The 25,708-nt window shown below is 37.6% G+C and overlaps 3 protein-coding genes across 3 annotated transcripts; 1 reads left to right on the forward strand and 2 right to left on the reverse strand.

Moving 5' to 3' along the window:
* Positions 1-3,253: 3,253 nt before the first annotated feature.
* Positions 3,254-7,687, reverse strand: LOC104789482 (uncharacterized). Its single transcript, XM_087512537.1, has 5 exons — positions 7,449-7,687; positions 6,869-7,355; positions 5,856-6,152; positions 3,925-4,422; positions 3,254-3,661 (listed from the first exon to the last, which is right to left on the reverse strand). The coding sequence occupies exons 1-5, from the start codon at positions 7,685-7,687 to the stop codon at positions 3,254-3,256; spliced, it is 1,929 nt and encodes a 642-aa protein (XP_087368663.1).
* A 7,892-nt stretch (positions 7,688-15,579) lies between these two features.
* LOC104787409 (putative pectinesterase 10) lies at positions 15,580-18,167 on the forward strand. Its single transcript, XM_010512987.2, has 5 exons — positions 15,580-15,919; positions 16,009-16,168; positions 17,245-17,460; positions 17,541-17,803; positions 17,910-18,167. Exons 1-5 carry the CDS (start codon positions 15,690-15,692, stop codon positions 18,088-18,090), a joined length of 1,050 nt encoding a protein of 349 aa, XP_010511289.2. The 5' UTR covers positions 15,580-15,689; the 3' UTR covers positions 18,091-18,167.
* A 1,869-nt stretch (positions 18,168-20,036) lies between these two features.
* On the reverse strand, positions 20,037-23,859 carry LOC104787408 (uncharacterized). Its single transcript, XM_010512986.3, has 8 exons — positions 22,947-23,859; positions 22,451-22,634; positions 21,836-22,177; positions 21,160-21,736; positions 20,821-20,921; positions 20,656-20,745; positions 20,441-20,568; positions 20,037-20,328 (listed from the first exon to the last, which is right to left on the reverse strand). Exons 2-8 carry the CDS (start codon positions 22,580-22,582, stop codon positions 20,208-20,210), a joined length of 1,491 nt encoding a protein of 496 aa, XP_010511288.1. The 5' UTR covers positions 22,583-22,634; positions 22,947-23,859; the 3' UTR covers positions 20,037-20,207.
* Between the last annotated feature and the right edge of the window lie 1,849 nt (positions 23,860-25,708).

Here is a 25,708-nt window from a genome sequence, read left to right on the forward strand (position 1 = left end):
CTACTATTAGCCGGAACAATGGGCAAACTGAATATGAACGTCCCTGATGCGTCTGCCCGCTATCGCCGGGCTTCAGGATCCTCATCTTTGCCTTGTTTGACTCCTCGATCGGACTCTCGTCTTGCTGCCAATCCTTCCGGCGCTGGGTCATCCCAAAAGGTTCTTACTCAGTCTCATCGGTCGGTCGACGCTCCGTTGAGACAACCTTCAAATCCCCTTCCTCCGAATCTCCACATCGGACCTGCCGAGACACTCCCGAGGAGGAAAGTGGACGAGACTTCGGGTCGTAATACCACGGTTACTAAAAATTCTCAGAAGAGGAAGGAGGGCACAGACCAAGAGCGACCGGATCCCTCAAAGAAACCCTAGACGTCTGACTACAGCTGGAACTTCTCTCATTCTTCTTGATCTCGTCCTTTCCCGGATGATTCTCAATCTTGCGCCGAGCTTTTGTGGTTACTGACGTTGCCCAAGCCGCCTTTGAGGTTTGTCTGTTTTACCGATCCCATACTAAGTTCTCTTGTCTCTCTTTTTTTTTTTACAGCTTATTGCTCGAACTAATCGCTTGGCCTCACGGTATGATCGTCGTGTTCGGGATCTGGAGGACAATCGTTCGGGAGTATCAACTTTTTTTGAGAGGATTGAACGTCTTGAGGCCCAGCTGGGGGAAGCGGTTTGATCTAATCCGAGGCTGAGTGACAAGGTTTCGAAGCTTGAAAACCATCGGCGCAGATTGGTCTCGGAGAGGGATGGTCTCTTGACGAAACTCGAGGTATTGGACGCTTCTTGTAACAGGCTGCAGCTTACTCTTAACTCGGAGACGAAGAGGCTCAGAGATCGGCGCGAGGATTTCGGGTTTTTTTAGAGGATCAACGCCTATCATAAGATAACCGTTCGTGTACAAAAGCTTTTGGCCAAACTCAAGGAGTATGCTGACGCGGCCGAGGCGTCCAGGGAGAAATTCCTTGAGTACAACCAAGCTGTTGGAAACGTCCAGATGCTCGAGACGCTCATCGCCGAGGGTCAAATCTCTTTAGTCGCAGAGGGGGTCAAAGAGAGGATTGTCGCTGTGATGTCTCAGTTAAGGACGAGGTTGAAGGTATTGACCTTCCGGATATTACCGATGCTGACTTCGACGTTACTACGCTCTTTGCTGAGCCTCTTCCCCCGATCCCGACTTGGGTTGCTTCTCCTGTAAGAGGGGATACTGAGGGCCACGACGATGAGGTAGAGGATGATAGGTCTGAAAGTGGATAAATCGAAGCTGATGGAGTCGAAGGACAGATCGACGACCATCCTGCTGATGGAGCCGAGGAGCGGATCGTCGATCGTCCTGCTGATGGACATCCTCCGACCCCTGGCCGCGGGTCTCCAGTTACTGGTCTAATTTCTTAGTCTCTGTTTCAATCTTTGTCGTTTCTGCCGTGTTTTGGGGTCGGTCCCCCCGTATTAACATGTTGTTTGTCGTGTCAGGGGTTGGCTCCCTCGTACTTTTACTTTGCATGTCGTGTTAGGGGTCGGCAACCTTTTGAACCTTTAACGTTTTTCTTTTTGGCATTTAATTGCGCTTTTTCATTGAATGTCTGTGATTTCCAAGGTGTCTCCTATTGGTCATTGCTTCTTTTTGACAATTGTGTCTTTCGCTCTATAAATAATCCTCTTTGTCCAATTCATTTCTTGTGTTTCCTTGGCGAGTTTATTCGTCGTCCTTGTAGGGAGGAGAAATTGCTCTGATGCCAATAACAACAAGGTTGGCGTGGTTGCGAAGAGCGCGGGAGCGACTTGCCGTGAGGTCCGACGAGGTGATTCGTTCGGAACTTGACTACTATCATGCTTGTATCCAGCGGCTGAGGGCTTATTTCATCACCACTCGTCGTTCGTTTGGGCGTTATTTCAATTTCTACCGTGTAGACGGAACTATAGAGTGCCTCCAAATGTTGATTGGCGAAGGGCTCTTTGTCCCAAAGTGGAGGTGGGACCGATTGCTGGATGAGCGCTCCCGTCGTGAGGCGTTATTTGCGGAAGAAGTAATACCTGACCTTGAGCAAGGCGACCTTGAGTTTATCGGTCGAAGGCCGTTTGAAGATCATGCGGAGATTGATATTTGTCGGGCTCGTGTCGACGTGCTGCGACGTTATACTACTCAGCTGGAGAGCACGAGTCACTACTTCTGTGAGAGTAGTCGTGCTGAAGAGATCTGCACGTAACTCGAGGAGATAGTTGCTAGAGGTGCTGACGTTCCTCTAGACGTACTGAAGGATTTGAAGGAGTCGTGCCGTTATTGGGAGACGATGATCAGCGGGTTGGAATTCAACGAACCGTCCAACGCCGATCTGGGAATTTAATGATTGTTCTCTTTTTTTTTGTATGTAGTGCTCGTTCGTCGAGCTTTGCTTTTGTTTGTATTCTCCCCCCCCTTTTTTTTCTTTTGGTGTGTCGTAGTGGGGTCGGCTCCCGTATTGGACTATTGTCGTTGTTTTTATAAAGTTTCGTCTTTTATTACTTTATATCGTCATCCGTTCATGTTATTAGTGGCAACTATGTTTTACTAGGTGCAATTCACGATTATCGGCTTACGACTGTCATGCGAGTTGTGACTCGGTTAACTTCATATAACCAGGTGCGACTTGTGATGGTCGGCTTATCCCTTTTGTGCGAGTTGCGACTCGGCTAACTTCATATAACCAGGTGCGACTCGTGATGGTCAGCTTATCCTTTTTGTGCGAGTTGCGACTCGGCTAATTTCACATAACCAGGTGCAACTCGTGATGGTCGGCTTATCCTTTTTGTGCGAGTTGCGACTCGGCTTTAAATAGTACGTCGGAACGTCGAGTCGTTACTGGGCCAGAGTAACGATTTAAATAGTTTACGAATAGCGACGACTCAATCTTATGAGGAAAGAAAATTTATATTACTGGCAGCTGTGTTCCGTTAAACGGGACTGCCTACGTACCCCCTGATCAGGAGGGATCAAGCCGCTCGTAGTTCACATTACATGGTTGTTCGAATTTTAGAAAGAACGAGCTGAACATAGCCGACACCGGTTCGCCGCTCATTGTCACCGGTTTAGATGCATGGAATTCTAAGACCTTGGCACCGGTTCGCCGCTCATTGTCAAATGCTCGTACACGCCAGGATGGACGACCATGGATACCTGGTATGGACCTTCCCAATTGACTCCCATTTTTCCAGCGTTTTGCTTGGCGGTATTTTCGAAGACCTTTTGGAGGACAAGATCTCCTTCGTCAAAATGTCAATTATGGACTTTCTTGTTGTAGTACTTGGCTGCGGCGAGCTGATAATTATGGATTCGCATAAGTGCCTTATAGTGTTCCTCTTCCAATTCGTCGAGTCTATCCAGGAGCATCTGATTCTTGAGTGCGGTGTCTTGGACGAGCATTGTTCGTCGGAGACTCGTACTGCCGACTTGGGCGGGTGCCATTGCTTCCATTCCGTAAGCTAGGGAGAACGGAGTTTGGTTAGTTGCTTGCCTCGGGGTTGTGCGGTAGGACCAGAGCACTCCGTCAAGCTCGTCGGCCCAGGCACCTTTCTTGGCGTCCAACCTTTTCTTCAAGCCGTCGAGTATAGTTTTGATTGTTGCCTCAGCTTGTCCGTTCCCTTGTGGGTACCTCGCGTTGATTTCCTCAACTTGATTCGCCACCTTGCGCAAAAACTTTCAAATTGTAGGGAGATAAAACTGCGACCCATTGTCAGTAATTATTTCGTACGGGAGGCCGTGGCGACAAATTATATATTTCCAGACGAAGAGTTGGACGTCCCTGGCTTTGATGTTGGCATAAGACTCGGCTTCGACCCACTTGGTGAAATAGTTGGTGAGGTCGAGTATATACAGTTTTTGTCCGGAAGTCAGTAATGGGCCGATGATGTCCATTGCCCAACGCATGAAAGGATAAGGAGCTATGCCGGCTCGCAAGAGTTCGGTCGGCACTTCTCGCATTTGGCGATGAACTCTTCGCAATCGGATATCATCGTTGGCCAGTAATGACCATGATTTTTGATTCGTAGTGCAAGGGCTCGGCCACCCGAGTGGTTACCTCCGGCTCCTTCGTGAGTTTCCATCATGACGCGCTCTGTGTCTTCTCCATGTATACACAGCAAGAGGGCTCCTGACGCGATCCACCAAAGTAAATGGTCTTTCATTAAGGTATAGTGGGCAGCTTTTGTCTTCAGTTGTCGTTTGACCCATTTGTCTGTTGGCACGTCGCCATCGGCGAGAAATGCGCGGATTTCAACTCGCCAGTCCGTCTTGTCGCTTTCTGAAGGAGGTTCGCACTGTCGGCGCGATGTTGCCGTTCGATAGGTGGTTCTAATTCCGTTAGGTTGGTGAAGAGCGAGGCATGTCTCGGCGTGCGTTTCTCCTATGCTCGGTGATAGACAGGTTTCACCCAGGGTATCAATCCCCTATGCAGGTGTAGTACAAAGGGTTATCAATCGAAATGGTTGTCTATTGCTAGCAGGAAGGATATGATCAGTACAATACAAGTCAAGCCAAGCAGATACGGTTTTGGTTCTAACAATCCTAAAATAAACAAAAGAAAAGAATATAAACAAGAAACCACACGACCTAAGTACTCGATGCAAGCAATTGAGTACAGGATCGAGTGAGGTGATCGAGTATGCAAGTGAGATATGAACAGCTGGAGGTATTACTCGATGCAGGTTATCATGTACCTGATCGGGTAGGTTGTCGAGTAAGTGAAGAAAATGCAAATGATGGAAATACGAAAGTTCCTAAGGATGGGGGTAATCGAATCCTAAGTATCCTAGACCAGTACGGATGCCTTACATGCCTCAAGCAATTATTTCCTAGACAATGAACCTCTAAAACCTTGTCACCACACTTTCGCACTAGCAACAATCAACCTTGACCACATTACCACACTGTCGCACTAGCAATATGAACAAGCAGGCATTAAGAACGATTCTTTATTGTCAGTAGACTTAAACTCATCTAATTTTTACTCAGAGTTAAGTAAACATCTAGCATTGGCTAAATCAAGCATTTTATCTACTCCTTTCGGCCTGTAGCATTTGTAAACGCCCTAGATCTAATCTCAACCTTTCGGTTTGTTGACAGCATTAAGAACACCAACCTAGAAGGAAATCTATCAATCATTTACAATCAACTAAAGCATCCTAACCGATCAAGAACACAAAATCATCTATCCCATCCCTAGAAACTTTACTACACTACTCGGACATAGAAACGAATAACAAAGCAATCAAAATGAATGAAAATGACATTGTATAAAAAGAAAGAGTAGAGTAGAAGGAGTACAAGATAGAAATCTAAGAAAACTACAAAATAAAAATGCAAAACGAAAAGAAAATGTTTGAGTCGCTCAGTTCTCTCACAGAAGCTCTCGCTCTCTGGTTTGAGGGTCTGCGGTGTGCTCGTTAGCGATCTAGGGAAAGAGGGGGTTTATATATGGAAACCGCCTAGCTTCCCAGACCTGCCCGATGGTCTACTCGATGGGGTACACGAGGGTGAAGTCGGGTTACTCCTCGGGTGGATCTTCAGGTTGCTCTTCATGCTCTTGGATCCTCTTCGATCGTGTTGGGGTTCAGACTTGTTCTTGTAGTTCGATGGCTCCTTCAGGTACATGCTCGAGTTTTCCTAGTTTTCCCCCATTTTTGGCTCTTTAGCACCTGTTTTCATCCAAAATATGCAAATGCAGAAATGCAACACCCTAAATGCTCTAAAAGTGAATTCCTACAGTTAATGGCCTAAAAATGCTAAGTTAGAGGTATGAACAATGCAAAATATGGACAAAAAAGGATGCTAAAAACATATAAAAAGGAGAGTTATCACTCGGCGTGTCGATGCTTTCGACTGGGATAATTCGTCGAAGGTCCGGGTCTGACGCTGAGGCGAGTGCTACTAAAGCATCGGCTGGGGCATTATCCCCTCTGGGGATTTTGATGAGCTCGAACTCGTCAAAGCGCTTGGACAAGATCCTAACGACGTCGAGGTAGGCGGCCATAGGTTCGCTTTTTGTATTGTATTCGCCGCTGAACTGGTTGGCGACAAGTTGGGAATCGTAGAAAGCTCGAATCCGCTTGATTTGCATCCCGTTGGTGAGCCTAAGCCCGGCGATTAGTGTCTCGTACTCGGCGGCATTTTTAGTTGCCTGGAATCGTAGACGGAAAGATTGCTCCAAAATTTCCCCGGTTGGGGAAGTTAGTCGAATTCCTACTCCAGATCCGAGATTGGAGGATGCACCGTCCACGTGTCGGGTCCATCGGTCGTCCAATGGATCGGTGGGTGTTGGCTCGGCTTCGTTCAACGGTAATTCAATTAAAAAAATGGCCAGTACTTATGACTTGGCGGCTGGACGAGTACGATACTCAATGTCATACTCGCTGAGCTCGATTGCCCACTTCGTTAGTCAACCGGACTAGTTCGGACTGTGCAGTATAGATCGTATGGGCTGGTTAGACAGGACGGCAATGGTGTGCGACTGAAAATAGGGTCAGAGCTTTCTTGCATATGTGACGACTGTCAGGGCAACTTTTTCGACTGTTGGGTAGCGGGTTTCCGCATCATCAAGGGATTTGCTTACATAATAGATGGGTCGTTGCTCTCCTCGATCGTCTTTAACGAGTACTCCGCTGACTGTCGACTCGGAGACCGCGATGTAAAGAAATAGGTTTTCACCGAGCTTCGGGTTAGCTAAGATCAGGGAGTCGATAAGTAGCTTTTCAATTCATTGAACGCGCTGTGACAGGCTTCGTTCCACTCGAACTTTCCTTTAGTTTTGAGGAGTTGGTAGAATGGTAGGCATTTGTCGGTCGATCTGGATATAAAGCGATTCAGGGCAGCAATTCGTCTGGTTAACCGTTGTACTTCTCTAGCGTTCCTTGGCAACGGTAAGTCAATGGTCGCCTTGATTTGCTTTGGGTTTGCTTCAATACCTCGCCTAGTTACCAAGTATCCGAGAAACTCCCCTGATTTGACTACGAATGTGCATTTGGCCGGATTTAGCTTCATTCCATACTTGTTCAGAGTATCAAAGCACTGTCGCAGATGAGTGATATGGTCGCTTGCGCGCTGCGACTTGACGAGCATATCGTCTATGTAAACTTCCATAGTCCTGCCGAGTTGCTCGGCGAACATCTTGTTGACGAGTCGTTGATACGTTGCTCCCGCATTTTTTAAGCCGAAGGGCATGACCTTGTAACAATAGGTCCCCCTGTCTGTGATGAACGATGTATTTTCCTGGTCGTCCTTATGCATTAAGATTTGATTGTACCCTGAGAAGGCGTCCATAAAGGTTAACAGCTCGTTGCCTGCGGTTGCCTCGACGAGTTGATCAATCCTTGGTAATGGGAAACTATCCTTTGGGCAGGCCTTATTAAGATCGGTGAAATCCACACAGACTCGCCATTTTCCGTTTTTCTTCTTGACGACTACCGGGTTGGCTTACCACTCGGGGTACTTTACTTCTACGATTGATCCGGCACCGAGGAGCTTTTCAACTTCGTCGTTTACTGCTTGCGATATTTCGGGGCCTAGCTCGCGTCGTTTCTGTTTGACTGGCTTATGCGTTGGATCGACATTGAGTTGGTGAGTCGCAACATTTGGATCAATTCCTTTTATGTCAGTCACAGTCCGTGAAAACGTCGAGATGTTGGTTTTAAAGAAAAGAATTAACTCGTCGCGCATGGCTGGACTTATCTCCGTTCTGATATTCACGCATTGTTTCTTATCAGTCTCGTCGAGACTTACTTCTTCTATTGCAGTGACACCCTGCTGGATTGGACTCGGTTTCCCGTCCGTTGGCGATGTGCTATCGTCGCCGACCCATTGCTTTGATTGCTATAACTTCTTTCCGGTATGGATCTTGTGCTCGATCAGGAAGCAGGCCCTTGCGCTCTACTGGTTTCCGCGTAGCGTATATACACCTTTTGGGGTCGGGAATTTGACGCACTGATGGTATGTCGATGGGACTGCGTTCATCTTATGAAGCCATGGGGTTCCAAGGATGACGTTATAGATCGTCGGTTTGTCGATAACTGCGAATCTGAAATACCTAGCCATCCCTCCCACGAAAATTGGCAGATTGATAGTGCCGACTGACATGATGTGATCCCCGTCGAAGCCGGTTAGAGAGTGGCATTCTGGCTTGATTTCGCTTTCACCGACCTCCATTTGTACCAAGATGTTCCTGAAAATCACATTTACCGAGCTTCCAGTGTCGACTAGGATTCTTGTCACTTCGCTTTCGCCGATCAGATTTTCGACGACCAATGGGTCGTTGTGCGGCAGATCCAAGCCTTCAAGGTCGCTATTATCAAATGATATTGGCATACTGTCAGAATCGATCCTTGACGGCCACGATTTCTTCATTTCAGTTTTCTTGGTGTAGTCCCTTATTGACCTGACTGAGTCGTTGCAACCTGCTAGTCCGCCCATAATCATGGTTATTCGTCTTATCGTTGGGGGGCACTGATCGAGCTTGTGATCTGTGTGCGGTCGCTTTTCATGATTAATATCGTTATGAACTTCCATCTCGTCTTCACTTTGGTCGGCGAGTGTCTTAGAATCCTTGACGAATTTACGAGCGATGTTTTCGGTGCGCTTGGCATTGTTTCGTCCAGTTCGGGCTGTTTTGCTTCTGCCAGGCTCGACAACTATTGCTCCTTTCTTGTATCGTTTCATCAAGACCGTCTGGAGGTAACGACATTCTTCGGTTGTGTGGGTGGTACTCTGGTGATAATCACAGTACGGGTTGCGCTACTTTCACCTCCTTCCTTCCGGATGTACTTATTTTTGCTGATCGCAAAGGTTTGACGAGTTCAGTCTTGATTTCTGGTGAAATGTTGTCGTGGTTCGACGTGTTCGATTTTTGGAGCTACAGCTACTGGTTGTTTGGCTATAGCACTTTTCTCTGCGGAAAGCTTCTTAGCGTTGACAACTTTCTCTTCTTCAAGTTTGATGTGCTTCGCAGCTCGGCACAGAGCGTCGGCTATAGTTTCCACTTGTGTCAAAGAGAATTCCTCCTTGAACCGAGACTCGTACCAAAGCGCATTCTTGAGCGCAACAATAGCAGCAGCATCCGGAATTGAGACATTAACGACGATTTCTTTGAAACGTCCGATAAAGGACCGAAGCGATTCGTTTCGCTGCTGAGTTAGAGCGTACAAGTTGGCATGGGAATTCTTGTTATCCATTAGAACAGAGAATTGTTTCAAGAATTCAGTTATCAGCTCTTTGATACTGTCAATCGAACCAGATGGAAGTCGCGAAAACCAACTCAAGGCAGTTCCTGTTAGATGCTCGGCGAAAACTTGACAGGCTCCAGCGTCATATTCTGCCGGGCTGAACTGGGCCGAGGGCCACACCGAAGGTAAGTAAGAAATCTCGTGGGTCGAGCATACCGTCGTAATAACCCAGCCTTGGCTTGACTGCTCGTTTTACTGCTGTTGTAGCGAGTCTTCGAGAGAATGGAGTTTGTTGCGTCGCTTCGAGCATAAGTTCTACCTCGGGTGCTTTGCTTGTTGCTTTGTGGAATATTGTCTCCATTTCTTGCATCTTCTCTCTGATTTCTCTCATCTCGACATCCTTTGCCCCGTTGTTCTGGTCGTTAATGCGCGGGATAGGGTTACGCTCCAGTTCACTGGTTTGCGCATGCGATCCTCGCATTGCTCTTGCCGAGAGAAAATTCATCAGGTTTTGCCGGATGCTGTGAAGATGATTGATCTCGTCTTGAGAGCTGACTTGAGCTGCGGTGAGTGCGTCCAACCGGGTGTTCGTTCGTTCTTCTTGTTGGTCAAGACGCGTTAAAATCCCGCGGAACAGTTCGTCAATACTGAAGACGGGCTGGCTATTGAGCAAAGTGAGTTGTGCAGGGACCTGCGTTGGCTGTGCGGTCGTCGGGCTTGTTAAGTTGGACGCGATGACGAACGTTTCCGGGCTTTCTACTGTCACCCTTCCTTGGAGCGTCCGGTGTTGGGAGGACTATCTGCTCCGCTTGATCCATCGCTGGAGTGGTCGTTCCCCCCAACGAACCAGCTTCCTTGCTTCCTTCTTTGTCGACTGTTGTCATCTCGTCTAGTCGTCGTAGGTCCGTTCTTCAAACTTGTCAGAGAAATTCGACTTGGTTCCCCTTCCTGGCGCGCCAAATTGTTGATGTCCAGATCGGTCACAATTAGAATGTTTAGTTTGGTAAAAAGGAGATCGAAATTCTCTTCTATTAATCGGTGCCGGGACACAAAAAGACGGATTACAACACGACTTAAACGAGTTATAAACAATGGACGAATACAGTAGACGAGCTGCGGGCTCGTCGATTCTAGTTATGGACGAGTGTGGCTTTGTACTTGCTATCCGTATTCTTCTTCCTTTTTGCGATCCCCTGACTTGGATGCCGTACGCTCATATTTATAGGGAACTGTGTTGGTTCGTCCTCCAAAAAGTTCTTGGGCCAGGCTTCTTGTTGGAGTGAGGATCTACCCTAACAGTTTTGACAATTACTTATTTATGGACCGATTTTTACAAATTGGTAATTGATTTTTGTTTTTGTTTCTCTCTATATTTAAAGAATCTACGTCAAAGTTCAAACTAAGGCGGGTGGATTCAACTTGACATTTTAAGTGATTTGTATAAAATTTACAAATCCTATGTTATTCAATCATAGATTTTAAAAAATCTATTAAAATCTTCTGTTATTGAATTGTTGATTTAAAAATTTACTTTAAAATTCATAGTTATTGAACTGATGATTTAAAAATTTACTTTAAAATCCATTGTTATTCAATATAGACTGTGGATTTGGATTTTAATAATTTTTAGGGATTCTGGAGGATTTGAGGGGATTTGTTTAGCTAAAAATACAGAAATCCAAATCTCATGGTTTTAGCTGAGATTTGAAATTTTTTTACAGTAAATCATATCAACTCACCTAAAATCATCAAAATCATTTAAAATCTCATAAAATATATTTAAAATCTATTAATTAATGATTAATATCTATTTTAATCTATTAATTATAAATGTATTCATAAATCATTTATATCTATTTTAATCTATTAATAATATGAATACATCTATTAATCATCGTCGTTAATGCTAACTTGTTAAACTGAAACTTATTAAATAATTGCAAATAGATTAATGTTTTAAGCATAACTATTTATGGCATTATCTATACTATTAAAAGTGAAGCATTATTTACAAGGCAAAATGAATACTGAAATATATGACATAAAATAACCCTGAATAAATTAAAGAGCATACAATACAAGAGGGACATTAAAGTAAATTTGATAATAAAAATGCATGGATCCTATATGCCCTGGATTAATTCTGTTCGGATCATGTATTAACTGTTCAGAACTGTTTTTCATACTCCCGTATCCAAACAGAATCGAAACAAGCATCTGCAATAAAATTCAAAAAATGTAAGTAGTTTTACGTAAACAATTTAAGGAAAAAATAATTTTGATATTTATGTATATGTTTAATTTGGGCAATTAATTTCGGAATTGTATATATGTAAACTTATTTAATTTGATTTTATATTTTGAGATATATCCGGAAACAAGAAATTATGATGTTACCTAATATACAAAATCATCTAAATGTTTATAGAAATAATTTAAATCGGTATCTATTAAAATCGAGCAATTAAATACAAAATTGTATATATGTATAAAAATATAATTTGGTTATATATTGTGAGATATCTGTAAACAATATTTATGATTTTATATTATGATTTCAAACATATGTATTACATATATACAATATGTTTAAATCTTGGATACTGAATTAAGATCTACATATGTTTAAAACTACTTATAACTTATCATTTTATCAATACATAAATGTGCAGATCCGAAAACATGTTACAACTAAAGTAAAACAACAGTATTTTAAATATGTTTTTTTTTCTTCAGCTTATCTAGCATAAGCATGTACAAAACAAGAGATAAAAGAATGTTAACTGACACGGCATGTATGTGTGATTCTATTAACTGAATGTTTTAAAGAAATTATTTTTCTTCATCAAATACTTTATTTTGTTTTGAATCAAACTATTACGTGTTTGTGTGCTAAATATGTAGGAACATGATTTTGAGGAAATGAGAAAAGAATAATGGGACGGAAACGGGATGGAAGGAGGAATAAGATGAGATTAAAAATTTTCAAAAATCAAAATCCAGGATCATGTTAGAATTAAAATAAATTAATGCTTCCAATATATTATGTAACATATTTTTCAATTTATCTAACACAAAAATGTCAAAAAATTATTCAAAAGAAAAAGAAAAAACATTAAACTATGTTCTATAATAGATAAAAAAAAAATCAACCATAGTTATGAGACATATACAAGACATGATGGATTTTATGTCCTAAATTAGACATACTATCTTTCTGTTACTATTTTTTAATATAATTGTTTTTACTGATAACAAAAACAAATTTGATCATTTTTTTGTCTAAACCGAATTAAAAATAAATCAAATACTAAACTGATACAAAAAAGTTTGGATTATGAATGTTAATAACATTTATTAAAAATATGTTTACAAACATAATCCGCATGTACGTAATAAATTATAAATGGGTTAGTAAATTTAGTTTTTAAAATCAACCCCGCACGTATGTGTGGGTCCGAATCTAGTTAAACATTAAAAGCCTTACAAGCACTCTCTCATTACCACTTATCTACAGGATATTAGAAATCTTAGTAGATCTTTTGTTGAGATTTCTTTTGCTAAAATACCTCGTAGTCTAAATGTAACTGCTGATAAACTAGCTAAGCAAGCAAGAACAAGTAAGATAAAGTATGTAATATCATGGATGTAGATTATTGAATCTAATGAAATGTTTGTTGCCGACAAAAAAAAAAACAATAAAAGCCTTACGGAATATTCTAAAGCAGTGAATAAGATAGATTGTTTTATTTGTGCAGAATCAATACAATAAAACTAGAAGAATATGTTGCTCTCCTCATCTGACAGAGAAAGAAGTCAGAGGTATCGTTTTGTGTTTCCTTCTAAAATCCTAAGATGAATCGATTTTGATTTTCATCTTGTTTAATTTCTTTTTTTATCTTCTTTTCGGTAAAACAGGTGTTTGTGGTGTTCTATGTTTTCCTAACAATTTTTTAAAACAAAAAATACTTATCTCCACGGTGTTGATAAAAACATTAAATATCAAACGCTAAAATTGATTAAATAAAACAAAACAACTAAAAATAATAATGGTCTTTCAATACATCCTAACTAGGTACTAACCCACGGAAAATCATGGGTTGAATTTTTCTTTGATGAAAATTTGTAGTAATTTCTTTTGTTATTATGTTATTTATTAATTTTTTAAATTAAGCTATTAAACGGAAGTGATATAGATTTTATTCGATTAAATTTTTGATAAAAATTTTAATCTGTACTGGTAGAAAATGTTGATAAAATTTATAATTGTAGATTTTATTCGATTAGATTTTTAAATCTTAGCTGCTAAATTTTTAATAATTTTTCTTTTCAAGTACGAATTAGTTTAGATTCGAATAGATTTTATTTACTTTTTTAGATTTAATTTAATTTGATCTGTCAACAATTTTTTTGTTTATTAATAATTAATAAAGATTATTTAATTAATTAAGTTTTTCTAATAGCAAGTGAATGTAACTTTTTACATATTTTAGGATTAGTTTCATATTTGTACTTCCCAATTAATATAGTAGGATACAAAAAAAAAATGATTTTAATCTACATTTTCATTACAATAATAAAACTAGCAACACATAATAACAAAAACCTAAAAACAAAAATATTACTGATGAACATTGTCAAAAACTATATTAATAATGATTTTTTAATTACAAATCCATAGAAAATTATCTAACAATAATAAAAATAAAAACAAAATATAAAACAATCATGGGGCCTAGCGCGAGGGAGGGAAAGCGAGAAAGACACAAGTGGATTTGTGTTCAATAATTGCATGATCAAAGGAAGTGGTAGGACATACTTGGGAAGAGCTTACCGAGCCTACTCTAGAGTTATCTTCTATGAAACCTACATGTCAAGTATCATTGTACGTCAAGGATGGGATCCTATGAATTATGAACCCGACGAGTATGTAATCTTCTTCTCTTTTTTCTTTTAATGTATGCATTTTAAGTAGACATGTTCTAACGATAAATCTGAATTACATAAAAATAAACCAGGGATAAATTTACATTTGCGGAGATAGACTGCACGGGGAAAGGAGCGAATAAAATGGGAAGAGTTAAATGGGAGAAGAATATCACTGCTGAAGATGTTGAATCTCTTATACAACCCAAAAATTTCATTAATAGAGATGGTTGGATTGCTACTCTTCCTTCTTCTCTCGTCAATTTTGTTTATACCAACCTCAATTGTTTTTTTTTTTTTTTTTGTCAACAACCAACTTCAATTGTTTAAGCGATCTATAATTTGTATTTTTCTCGACTGCATTTATTTATTATTATTATTATTATTATTGAATGTAACATTTTATTCAACCAAAAAAAACCATCATTTGATCGAGTTTTTGAATTGTAAGAAAATAAGACAAAAGACGTAAGTTTTAAGCGAAGACACTTTATAGTAACCAAACCAAATGTGCAATCCTTCTTCAAACTTGGATTACCCCTGTGTTTTTGAGTAAACTTAGTCGGATTTGATTACATATACGAACTAGCCGATCTATGAATTTAGCAATCTGGTATAATAGCACTCCCGTACCCATTGAACACTTAAATCTAACTGCTTTCAAAGTCAACGGGTTGATTTTTTCATGTTTACTTACTTGACCATCTTTGATTTGACACCTTCGATTTCTTCTACTTCCTAGATTAAATTAGAATATAAGATTGAAAAGAGATCGCTATAGGAATGTGACTCCAGAAAAGTGAAGTTAAAAGTATTAGATCTTCTTAAACTCATTTCACCTAGAAAAACATGATGTTAGATCCTTTCATAAACATTTTCTACAGCTTGAGGGGAGTCTAATAATTGTTTTTGGTCAGAAAACTACTTAATTAGGAAACAAATCATATTTTCTCGAACTGGAAGTCATAGTGGTTCATGGTTAATTCCGACAATTCTCAAGCATGTCCTTCATTTTAATCAGAAGATCTAGACCATATATAATAGTAACAAAAAAACAAAAAAAAAATAGTGGATCCTTAACCATACTTAAAATTAGGTAAGGAAATGTACAAACTTAATCAGCATGTTATAACATACTTAATCATAATGTTATAAATTAACAATCGTATTTATTGCCTATTTTACACATTTCTTATAAAAACCAATTTCTGCACAAAATCTCGTCAATATTGTATTTACTTAGCATTAACTTGTAGTTTTTTGTTAATGAATCACTTTCTAATTTTTATGAATTATTGCTGCTATGTAATTTGACAAATTTATTTTTAAAGATTAGTGTATATACTAAATTAATGGGTATATACTTGCTTTTTGATTAAGAAAACTTTAATCAGTGGATATTTAACCATACTTGGAATGAGGTAAGAAAATGGTATATATAAGTAGTTAAAATATCATTGTAATGCCAATGAAAAAAATAATATAATCTTCAAACAATTATCCATATAAACGTCCAAAAAATCAACCAAGTTGATATTGTAGGTGTTGAAAAGGGTTAAAAACGTTTTGCTTAAGCAATGAAATCTCTTAAAAGTATATTGGCTCTCTCATTTTTGTATTTTACGGCTTCGTCATTACTTGTCTCTTCTTATGGTTTAGACCCGAAGAATTTTAACAAAGATATAAAGACAGTGGTGGTTAGTCATAATGGTAAAGGTCATTTCAGAACCATCCAAGAAGCCGTAGACTCCGTTCCTTCTGGTAACAAACAGTGGATTAGGATTTATCTTAAACATGGAACCTACAAGTAAGCTCTCTTACCTCCACTATCTTCATGCAATTCACTTCTCTTTATTTCTCTTAGGTGGGTTGACCGATTTATGTGTGTTGATAAAGCGAGAAGGTAGTGATTCCGAAGGAGAAACAAAAGATAATAATGCAAGGAAACAACGCAGCAAAAGTGGTAATTCAATATAATGATGCAGGACAATCCAATTCGAGTGGTCCTTTCATAGTACACGCCGAATACTTCGTCGCTATCAAGATTACATTCAAGGTTAGAGTCCTATGCATGTACGCTGGTATGAGCGTTTATGGCATAGTTAAAACATTGAGTTTTTTTTTTTTTTTTTTTTTCCATTTCACCTAGATTTAGATGTCTTAAGCATATGGATTTATTAGTTACAACATTTATTAAATTTTAAAATAGTGTTTCCAAGTTCCAACCATAGAAGTACAATTCATGTATTAAAAATATACTTAAAATTGGAATTCATTATTATCCATCTAGAAATAACCATTTGAAAAAAATAACCATTTTTTAAAAATAATCGTTATTTATGTTTCATAATAATGTCATTTAAGTTCTTTTTCACACATAAAATAATTGAATTTTCATTTTACTCCTAATTATTAGTTTACTATAATATTTCTAATACATTATAGTGGTAGGAAAAATATTAGAATTTTATCCACAATTCAAAAATTTATATTAAAAAAATAAAAATGGCATATTCTGAAATAAAATTAGTTTTTAAACAACACTTGGTACGAAATGGAAAAAAATAACATTTTAGTCATTTAATAAATAAAAAAGTTATCTTAAGTGCTTTCACTATTTACTATTTAGATAGTTGTATCTATTAGAATATGAATTTCCAGTTCAAAACCAATTGATAATGAGTGAAGAAACCAATTTTACTCAATTTTCAATGTGGGATATTGTATATTAAGAGCATTTACAACGGGAGTACTCTTTCCATTACTCAGAAAAAAAATATATATATATACATTTTTTATTGTGTAACCAATAGAAAGCTGACAAATGTAGAATCAAACTGAGCAATGTTGCTTCTCCGAGAATTTTGAGAACGGTTCTCTTTCTTTCTCTCTCCCTATTATATTATTTCATTAATTTTTAATAAAAAATCTTGGGAAGCAACTGGGTGAGCAATGCCTGTTGTACATGACCTAAGAGCCTCATTTCAATATTGATATGACATATGTCAATCTGCTTTGGTCTTTGATGATAAGATAAATCAAATGATTCGGATTAGTTTCCAAACATATGGATACCATATGAAGTATGAACAATAAATATTGTATTGTGAAACTGACATCTTGGTTGTGCAGAATACGAATATCAAAATAACACCAATAATACCATATCTAGCGATAAAGGTAGCTCCAGCAATTATACTAACCGCGGACAAGGCGTGGTTCTATGGCTGCAGCTTCATCAGTGTCCAAGACACAGTCGCCGATTTTCTAGGCCGCCATTACTTTAAAAATTGCTACATCGAAGGAGCCATTGATTTCATATGGGGACAAGGCCAATCTATATACCAAGTAATGTAATCTCATATATCTCTTTTTCATATATACATGAATGCAATTTAGATATCTAATGAATTTGTGTGTGGATGTAGAACTGTGTGATATACGTTAGAGGAATAACAAAGGACATAGTGAAGAAAGATGGAATGTTACCAGGATGTATAACTGCGCAAGGGAGGGAAAGTGAGAAAGACACAAGTGGATTCGTGTTCAATAATTGTAAGATTCAAGGAGATGGTGAGGCGTATTTAGGAAGAGCTTGGCGAGCCTACTCTAGAGTTATCTTCTATGGAACCGACATGTCCAATGTTGTCGTACCTCGAGGATGGGATGCTTGGGATTTTAAACAAGGAGTGTACGTAATGTATTTTTTTTTTTTTTTGCTCTTTTGTTTCTAATATATGCTCTTGTTACATATTTTTAACAGTAATTTCGACTTACCAAAAACACACACAAATCAGGGATAAATTTACATATGCGGAGGTAAACTGCACTGGGGAAGGAGCGGATAAGAAAGGAAGAGTTGGATGGGAGAAGAATCTTTCTGTTAAAGATGTTGTATCTCTTATAGATTTCAAAACTTTCATTGATGAAGATGGTTGGATGGCTACTCTTCCTTCTTTTCTCGGCTCTTTTATATAGATGATCCACAATTTGTAATTTTTTTGTTTTAATATGTAGTAAGAATGAATAATACATATTCATATTCGTATGAAAAATTTTATATGGTTCAAAAGTTACTTTGTGTTTCGCAATATTTTCATACGTGGAGTTAACTACGAGTAAGGTGTCCTGCGAACACAACAAACATATCGTGCATGTGTTTGCTATCATCGCTCGAGTATTCTGTGGAGAGCCTATGGAAATGGAACTGGCAAGGTATGTAGAGAACTCGGTAATCCTCAAGAAGCTTCTTTCTTCGTTTGAGATGTTGCATGCTAAAAGAAAATTCTGTCGATGTAAGAGATCTCCTTGCATTGCCGAGGTTATCTAGCAAGTGTCAAATCATAGTTTCTTGACTGTTTAAAAGAATTCAATGTTTGTCCAATGTTCAGAGACTTTAGAGTTTTTCATTTTTGTTTTTGTTTTTTTTTAGATTGCTAAGATGTTCCGGGCCTAGGAAGCCTTGGCAATGACGCAAGCCTTTTGCATTTTGTACGAATAAGGTATTGTAGATTATGAAGATCTTTAATGCAATCTGTAATCCTCTCAATACCACTGTTACTTAGAGGTCTACACTTCTTACACTCGTGGGAAGATGTGTTGAGAATGTCTTGAAATATCCACTGCCGCGCGCATGTTATCCAATTTGAAGTAGTTGGCAAAATTGAAAACTGCATTTGGAGTGTCTAAGGGACCACTTAATCTCTCCAGTAATTCGCAACTGCTTGCTAATAGAAATTTAAGATTGTGCATTCTTTGAAAAGCCCTTGCGCTTATCATTAATTTATTTTGTTCTCTGCTATATCAAATGATACATACACCTACGGTTGATCCATTACCCTAACAAATATTCCAAAGTAGAACTTGTTAGTTGCTAGATGATCTGCTTAAACAACAACGTATAATCATGCATGGTAATGCAAAACCCATCAGATAGAAAACTTACAGTTGCATTTTCTGGAACATCACAAAAGTTCCAGGGCATCTACTAGAAGAAGATTGCAACGTGGAGAAATATATAGCTTGGTCTTCCTCATGTAAACTCTCATAGCCCACTTTCAACACACTCTCAATTCTTCCATCAAGAGGGTTTCTCCACCTTGATAGTTCATCTATCCAGTCAGCCTCGGTCTTTAATTTCCCCGCAATGTTGACCCGAAAACATGCAGACCCAATTGAAGATTGCCACAAATTCTAACAACTTCACACGCAAGATTCATAAATCTTTTTTATTCACCAAAAAAGAAAAATAATAATACTGTAACCAATCAAACACAAACCATTTTAGGGAGTGTTCTCCAGCAATGTTGCCCTGCCCACATAGGTCAAAGCTTGGCTCCATTCTCTCCTCTGCTCCTCTGTTTTACGAGCACAAGTCTCACTGAAAGCAATTCCAAAATCTCCGGTTTGGTCCCGCGCACACCTCAGAAGGATCTACTCCATAGAAGACAGTCATCACTGTTTGTTCCTTGCACACTCCAAAATCTCCAACAGCTCATCCAAACACCAACTGGAAGAAGGCATAGTTGGCTTTTCTGAGAGCTGGGGCGATGATGATTTGGCTTCTCTCCATCCCTTGATCATCGAACACCGTAATTCCATTGTTTGTACATTGCCGAGAAATGCCTGGTGAGAGCTTGAGTCCTTCAAGATGACAAGATTCACAAAGACGTGTTTGGATAAGCCTTATGGAGAGGAAAATGGCAAAGCAGTTCAGTGTTCACTTACTAAGCCAGTGAGAGAGAGAGAAATGAGAAATTTCTTTGCTATTTCTTTCTATAATCAATTAATCACAGTGTAATTTATTTTTGGCTTTAGGCATTGGCGACAATAACCGTGGACCAAGAAGTCGGCAGCTGAGGATAATGACTTCACTGTGGCTAACCGTTTACTTACTTGGTTAACTGGAATTCAAGAAACGATAGTTAGAAATAAATTTGTTCCCCCTGGATATAAACATTTTATCTATGTTTTATAGACATTTAATTCTTATTTAACAACAAACATTCGATTCTTACTTCTATAGTGCTTTCTTATTAGTATTTACAACAAACGGTTTATACGAGTATGATTCACAATATATATATATCCATCATTTAGCCTTTGATCGCTTTGTAGCATCGGAGGCTGCACAATGGTAGATTTGACTCTGAATCTCTGTATTTGTATGGGTTTGTACATTCTGGACCAGCACATCTCTCCCGCGGTGGAGGATAACTGATTCATTAGCAAGGTCAACCATGTTAAATTTCGTTTAATCGGTATTGCTTAAATCTCAATGAGGTAATGAGTCATTGCATCAAATTCATAGCTGTACTTGTAATCATACCTGTGAGGTGTAGAGTTGAATATAGTTGGCAATCCAAGTTCTTCTGGGAAGGTTACGATGGTTCCTGAAGGACCCATCACCCACTTTACTGTGTCTGATCTACGGGCAATCGTGTCTGCAGCCTTCTCCTGCATTACAATAGATTGCAAAACAATCATAAGGTTAGTAGAAAAGATCTCATATGAGATGGTCGAAAGTACAATTGCAGTTTATACCTTGGCCTTCTCTTCTTGACGTTTTTTTATCTTATCTTCCTTCTTCTTTCTGCTAGAGTCTTGACCCAGAATCTTCCTGATTGCCTCAGCCTACCGATGTGAAAAAGTATTATTTAAGCTTGCTTGATTTAACCATTCAACTGAAAAAGTAAAAGAGGACCAAACCTCTGACTCTCTAGCTGCCTTTTCCACTTGCATTTTACGTCTCCGAGCAGCCTCAGCTTTCTTTATTTGCTGATCAACCTCTAATCCATTTTCTTTTCGCTCTGTAAGCAAACAAAACAAGAAAACAGGTTTAAGTCCGAGAACAATTTGATAATAACCTCGACTGGAACATAGATAGATTGAGCAAACAGTATAGGTCTCTCAACTAATGTGACAACCAGAGTAGTCAGGCCCTGCGATTGTGTCAACTATCTAATGCAAGCGCCAGAGCAAGTACGCCATTAAAAATTCATAGGGATTGCCTTTAAAAAGAGCAAGTTAGATGTTCATCAAGCTTACTTCTAGGTGGAGCCGGAGGTAAGCCACAAGGAAACTCAATGAGGTTTCCACTATATCCAGAACGTCGACGAGTAGTCACAGTCATTTCTGTCTTAACTTCACTTTGGCCTTCTTCAGCTGCTCTTCTTCTAGTTCTCGAGCTCTTATTTCCTGGCTCAACATCTGATACAACCTCTTCTTCCTCATCGTCATCGTCCTTGACATCAAATGCTTTTCCCGTTTTATCCTTCTTACTTGACTTCTCTGATGTTCCTACACCACGTGGGAGTTGTACATTTTGTTTCATTACCTTGGAAAGCTTTTTATGTTTTCTGCTCCTATCTTCATCGTCATCAACATCTTCTTCCGCAGCCACAAGTTTAGCCATTTTCATCCTTTTGAGAAACTGAATTTCCTCGTCATCATCATCAAGACTATCGAGTTCCTCAGCCAAAACACGTCTCTTAGAAATCCGGTTGCTTTTACGGATCGGATTCGTTTTTGTTTTCCTATCTTGGGTATCATTACATGAATCTGATTTGCTTGCGGTGTCCACCGGTGTCTCTCTTAGTTTAGTGGATCGCTCGTTTGAAATTTCCTGTGAATAAAGGAGCAAAAACAACAACCAAACTGTTGGAGACAAATTTCATCAGAAAGACAGAACATCTCAGGCAGCATTTGAGAAAGGATTTAGTACCTGGTTAGTCTGACTAATTGCCAAGGTATCATCTGGTGCATGAGAAGACTTTGTCGAACACAACCCAATGTTAGAAGCACCATCAGAAGCAGATACTACATTTATAGTTTTTGATGAACCACCGAGTTTGAGCTTAACCTTCTTGATGATATTCTCATCAAAACCCGCTCGATGTTCTGTTGTGTCAATTGAGTGTTTCCTTTTACAAGGGACAAGAAATCCTTCAGTGGATGCAGTGCTGTGAGCTCCACCTTGCCTCACTAGGTTACTTCCTTGGAATGAACCATTCGTTGAACCTTCATCTGACTCCACTGCTTCTATCTCTTCTATCTTATTCTCATTCTACCAACACAAAGCCAAAATCTTACACATCAGTTAACACAACTAACTCATATATTAGTACACAATGATCCCAAGTGTCATTGATTTAGACATATAGATGAAGGCAGAAACTTTTACGGCCGCAGAGTAAAAGTGACTGCTCTACATAAATACTAAAGAAGTATGAATACTATACCTACCACGAAAACTATTCCCACACAAGTAAAAGAGGTAATATTGTACAATAAGAATTATGTTTACATTGCAAAGATTTATATGTTGGTGGTTTCTTACATTGTCAGGGATTGGTGTGGATGGCAACGATGAAGCATCCTGTAACTGTCGTTCATTCCAAGGCCGACGCAACGTGGTGCTTCTCTTCTTCTTTGTTGCACTGCTAGTATTACTGAACCCTATACCTTCCATAATTGTTTTTGCTTGACTCAAAAATCAAAGCTCCACATACTTGAAGACGTCCCTAAAGATATATTACTCATCAGCATCAGATCATGAAATCAGAACATCCACAAAAACAAAGACCTTATAGCTTAGAAATACACAGCTAAAATACAGATTCCCATTTTTTTTATCAACTTAAGCAAGCCTGTAGAGGAAACACAATAATCAACAAGAATCAAAGCAAAAGGAAGAGACTTTTAGAATCCAATTCACAATTCGTTTTCAGGGTCATAGTTTAGAGTCTGAGGTAATTCAAGGATCTTGATTTAGATTCACAACAAAGACAAAAAGGTAAGTACTCAAATTAAGAGGTCGATTAAACAAAATTTACCTGATTCAGATTCAAAGGATCGAATTTTGAGCAAAGGTACGCTGGAATTAGGGTTTATGGTTTATTGGAGTTGACGAAGAAGAAGATGAACTTCACCGTCTTCACTCTTTCTGTGAAGAAGAAGCCAGAGAAACAAAGGGCGTAGGTTAGACTAATCTACGCCTACTTGGTTAACGTTAGCATTTAATAACTGAGTTTATTATTGCTAAACAGGTATACTATATCTATCTACTGGGCCTTGTGTTTCATTTCTTTTGTATAAATCGGCCTATTAAGAAAATGCAGGCTCGACAGACGGAGGGGTGCGTGAAACCATGATTCCGGAGAATTTGATAGGATTTAGGAAATTTGGAATTTTGATAGATTTTAGAAGAATTGATATGGTTTTCTGTAAAATTCTTTCAAATCCAACCTAAAACCATGAGATTTGGATTCTGTATTTTTGACTAAACAAATCTTCTCAAATCCTTCAAAATCCATAAAAATTATTAAAATCTGAATCTACAAACTGTATTAAATAATAGTGGATTTTAAAATACATTTTTAAATTATCAATTTAATAACAGTTGATTTTAATGGATTTTTTAGAATTCATGATTGAATAACATATAATTTATAAAGTTTATACAAATCAAGTAAAATGTCAAGTTGAATATATCCCCTAATGTGTGTGTCTCTGGTTTTTATTTTCCAATGGAGAAATATGTTTGTTTTGATTTTTCATGGTCCAATAATACTTATGTTGAAGCTCTAAAATCTAAATTGATGTTGCGGACAAAACGAATGAACAATTAATGGATTGAACCTCTCTATTTCTAGGATAAACAACAAACCATCACGAACTAAGTTTATTTCTTATGTAAAATTGGTTTATAGTTGGTTCACAACAGATTTTATTTAACTTTTTTCCGTCTACATAATTTATGAATCTATATATATATAATTAACTTTGCTCGCTTCTCCTTCCTCCACATCAGCATTCACCTAATCATTTTTTTTTGCATAAAAAATACTATTTTTAATAATAATTAATTACTTATAATTAATAATAATAAAAAATAAATAAAAAACGAATTAACTAAACTTAATTAAATTTTAAAATAGTATAAACAATAATATAATTTTTTTAGTAAATAATAAAAATAATAACTATCTAAAAATGAATTAAGTAAAATAAATGAAAATTTTAAAATAGTAAAAATAATACTATAAATTTGTTTTAGTAATAATGTTATTATTAAAATTATAACCAAAAAATGATTATATTCCAAAATTTTGAATGGTTTAATGAGTTTTAGAATGTAAGTAAGATTTTAATGCATGGTGGATTAAAAAAACAAGTTATGTAATTGGTATTTATAAAAATCTAAACATGAAAATAAAATTGAAGTGAAACATTAGTTTCTAAGAAACATATACCATAAAGAATGATTATTAAATTTTACTTATAAGAAAGAAAATATTAACTACTTAACTTAACTTAACTTAAAAGTTTTGATCTAAAACAAAGACATTGTAAAGGCACAATTTTTTTTTGGAAAATTATGAAAAATAATTTTGAAAAAATAATTTATCTAAAAAAAATAAAATCAATGGTCAGAAAATATAGAAAAAATGATATGTAAACCATTACAAAAAGGTGGCATGTGATTTGTGTAGCATATCTCATAAGGTATATTATCAACCGGAGCTAGAATTTTATAACATGATATAAAACATATATATATATATATATATTATCAAATGCTTTTAACCCAAAATATTGGTAAAAACAACCTATTTAAAGTACACTGTTTTTTTTTTGAGAAGACGAAACTGGGGTTGCATCACAAAATTAACATCTGCAAATAACATATGAGATTTTAGAAAAATATGTAACTTGGATTAGTGAATAGATATTCATTGTGGGGTTTAAACGTTTCATCATTTAACCATTCTTGACTTAGTCGGAAATTATACTATGGCAAATGATGCATTTGGACAACCTCATTGTAGCTACATAGCACTAAAACTGTTCATGAAACTTTGTATATTCACATTTAATGTAGGATATCGATATGTTTAAATGGTCTCTATAATTAGGTCAACGATCTACATTGACGTTAGAACTTTTAAATTATGTTTACATGGTATATGAATATGGAATGAACTTTTTTAAAGATAAAAAGTCAGAAGATTGTCGACAATATTATTGCGACACCAGACAATATATATTATATATATTAGTAAAATAAGTACGACATTTATATAGATTTATTTTTTAATCTTCAAATTATATTCATATTCAATGATTCTTATTGATAAAGATTTTAACTAAAATCACACGTAAAATCGTAAATAAATATAACAAAAAAAATATTATCTTCAAAAATATATATATCGTATATCAGTGAGTAAAGTAAGTTTAGTATTTATATAGACTTATACTCAAAAGTTGGAATGATTATATTTGAGCTCAACAATTTTTATTGATAAGAAATATTTTAAATTAAAATCCTGCGTGTACGCGGATACAAATTCTAGTAGTAATATAAAATATAAATGGAACGAAACATGGTTATATTTGGGAACTAATGACGATTGACGAGTGCAAAATAATTATCAAATGAAAATCAAGTTTTCTATTAAATGTGTAGCTTCCAGTTTTTATTGAATTATGTCCGCTCAAATATGATGTAAAATTAAATCACATTCACTTTCATTCAATATAATATGTTAGTACAAACTCCACAACAAGATACAAATGGTTAGTATTTTGTTTT

This window comes from Camelina sativa, chromosome 5, assembly GCF_030686135.1.
Source record: "Camelina sativa cultivar CO46 ecotype springtype chromosome 5, ASM3068613v1".
Taxonomy (NCBI): domain Eukaryota; kingdom Viridiplantae; phylum Streptophyta; class Magnoliopsida; order Brassicales; family Brassicaceae; genus Camelina; species Camelina sativa.

Bases quoted from the DNA above. Each gene is read 5' to 3' on its own strand.
- LOC104789482 (XM_087512537.1), bottom strand. From the start codon at position 7,687: ATGCGCGACGAGTTAATTCTTTTCTTTAAAACCAACATCTCGACGTTT. The intron at 7,356-7,448 runs GTAAGCCAACCC...CCCAAAGGATAG, and splicing joins GAAGTAAAGTACCCCGAGTG to TTTCCCATTACCAAGGATTG. The intron at 6,153-6,868 runs GTACAACGGTTA...CTACGATTCCAG, and splicing joins TGCCAAGGAACGCTAGAGAA to GCAACTAAAAATGCCGCCGA.
- LOC104787409 (XM_010512987.2), top strand. From the start codon at position 15,690: ATGAAATCTCTTAAAAGTATATTGGCTCTCTCATTTTTGTATTTTACG. The intron at 15,920-16,008 runs GTAAGCTCTCTT...GTGTTGATAAAG, and splicing joins CTTAAACATGGAACCTACAA to CGAGAAGGTAGTGATTCCGA. The intron at 16,169-17,244 runs GTTAGAGTCCTA...TTGGTTGTGCAG, and splicing joins CTATCAAGATTACATTCAAG to AATACGAATATCAAAATAAC.
- LOC104787408 (XM_010512986.3), bottom strand. From the start codon at position 22,582: ATGGAAGGTATAGGGTTCAGTAATACTAGCAGTGCAACAAAGAAGAAG. The intron at 21,737-21,835 runs GTACTAAATCCT...CTTTATTCACAG, and splicing joins CAATTAGTCAGACTAACCAG to GAAATTTCAAACGAGCGATC. The intron at 20,922-21,159 runs GTAAGCTTGATG...GTTTGCTTACAG, and splicing joins ACCTCCGGCTCCACCTAGAA to AGCGAAAAGAAAATGGATTA.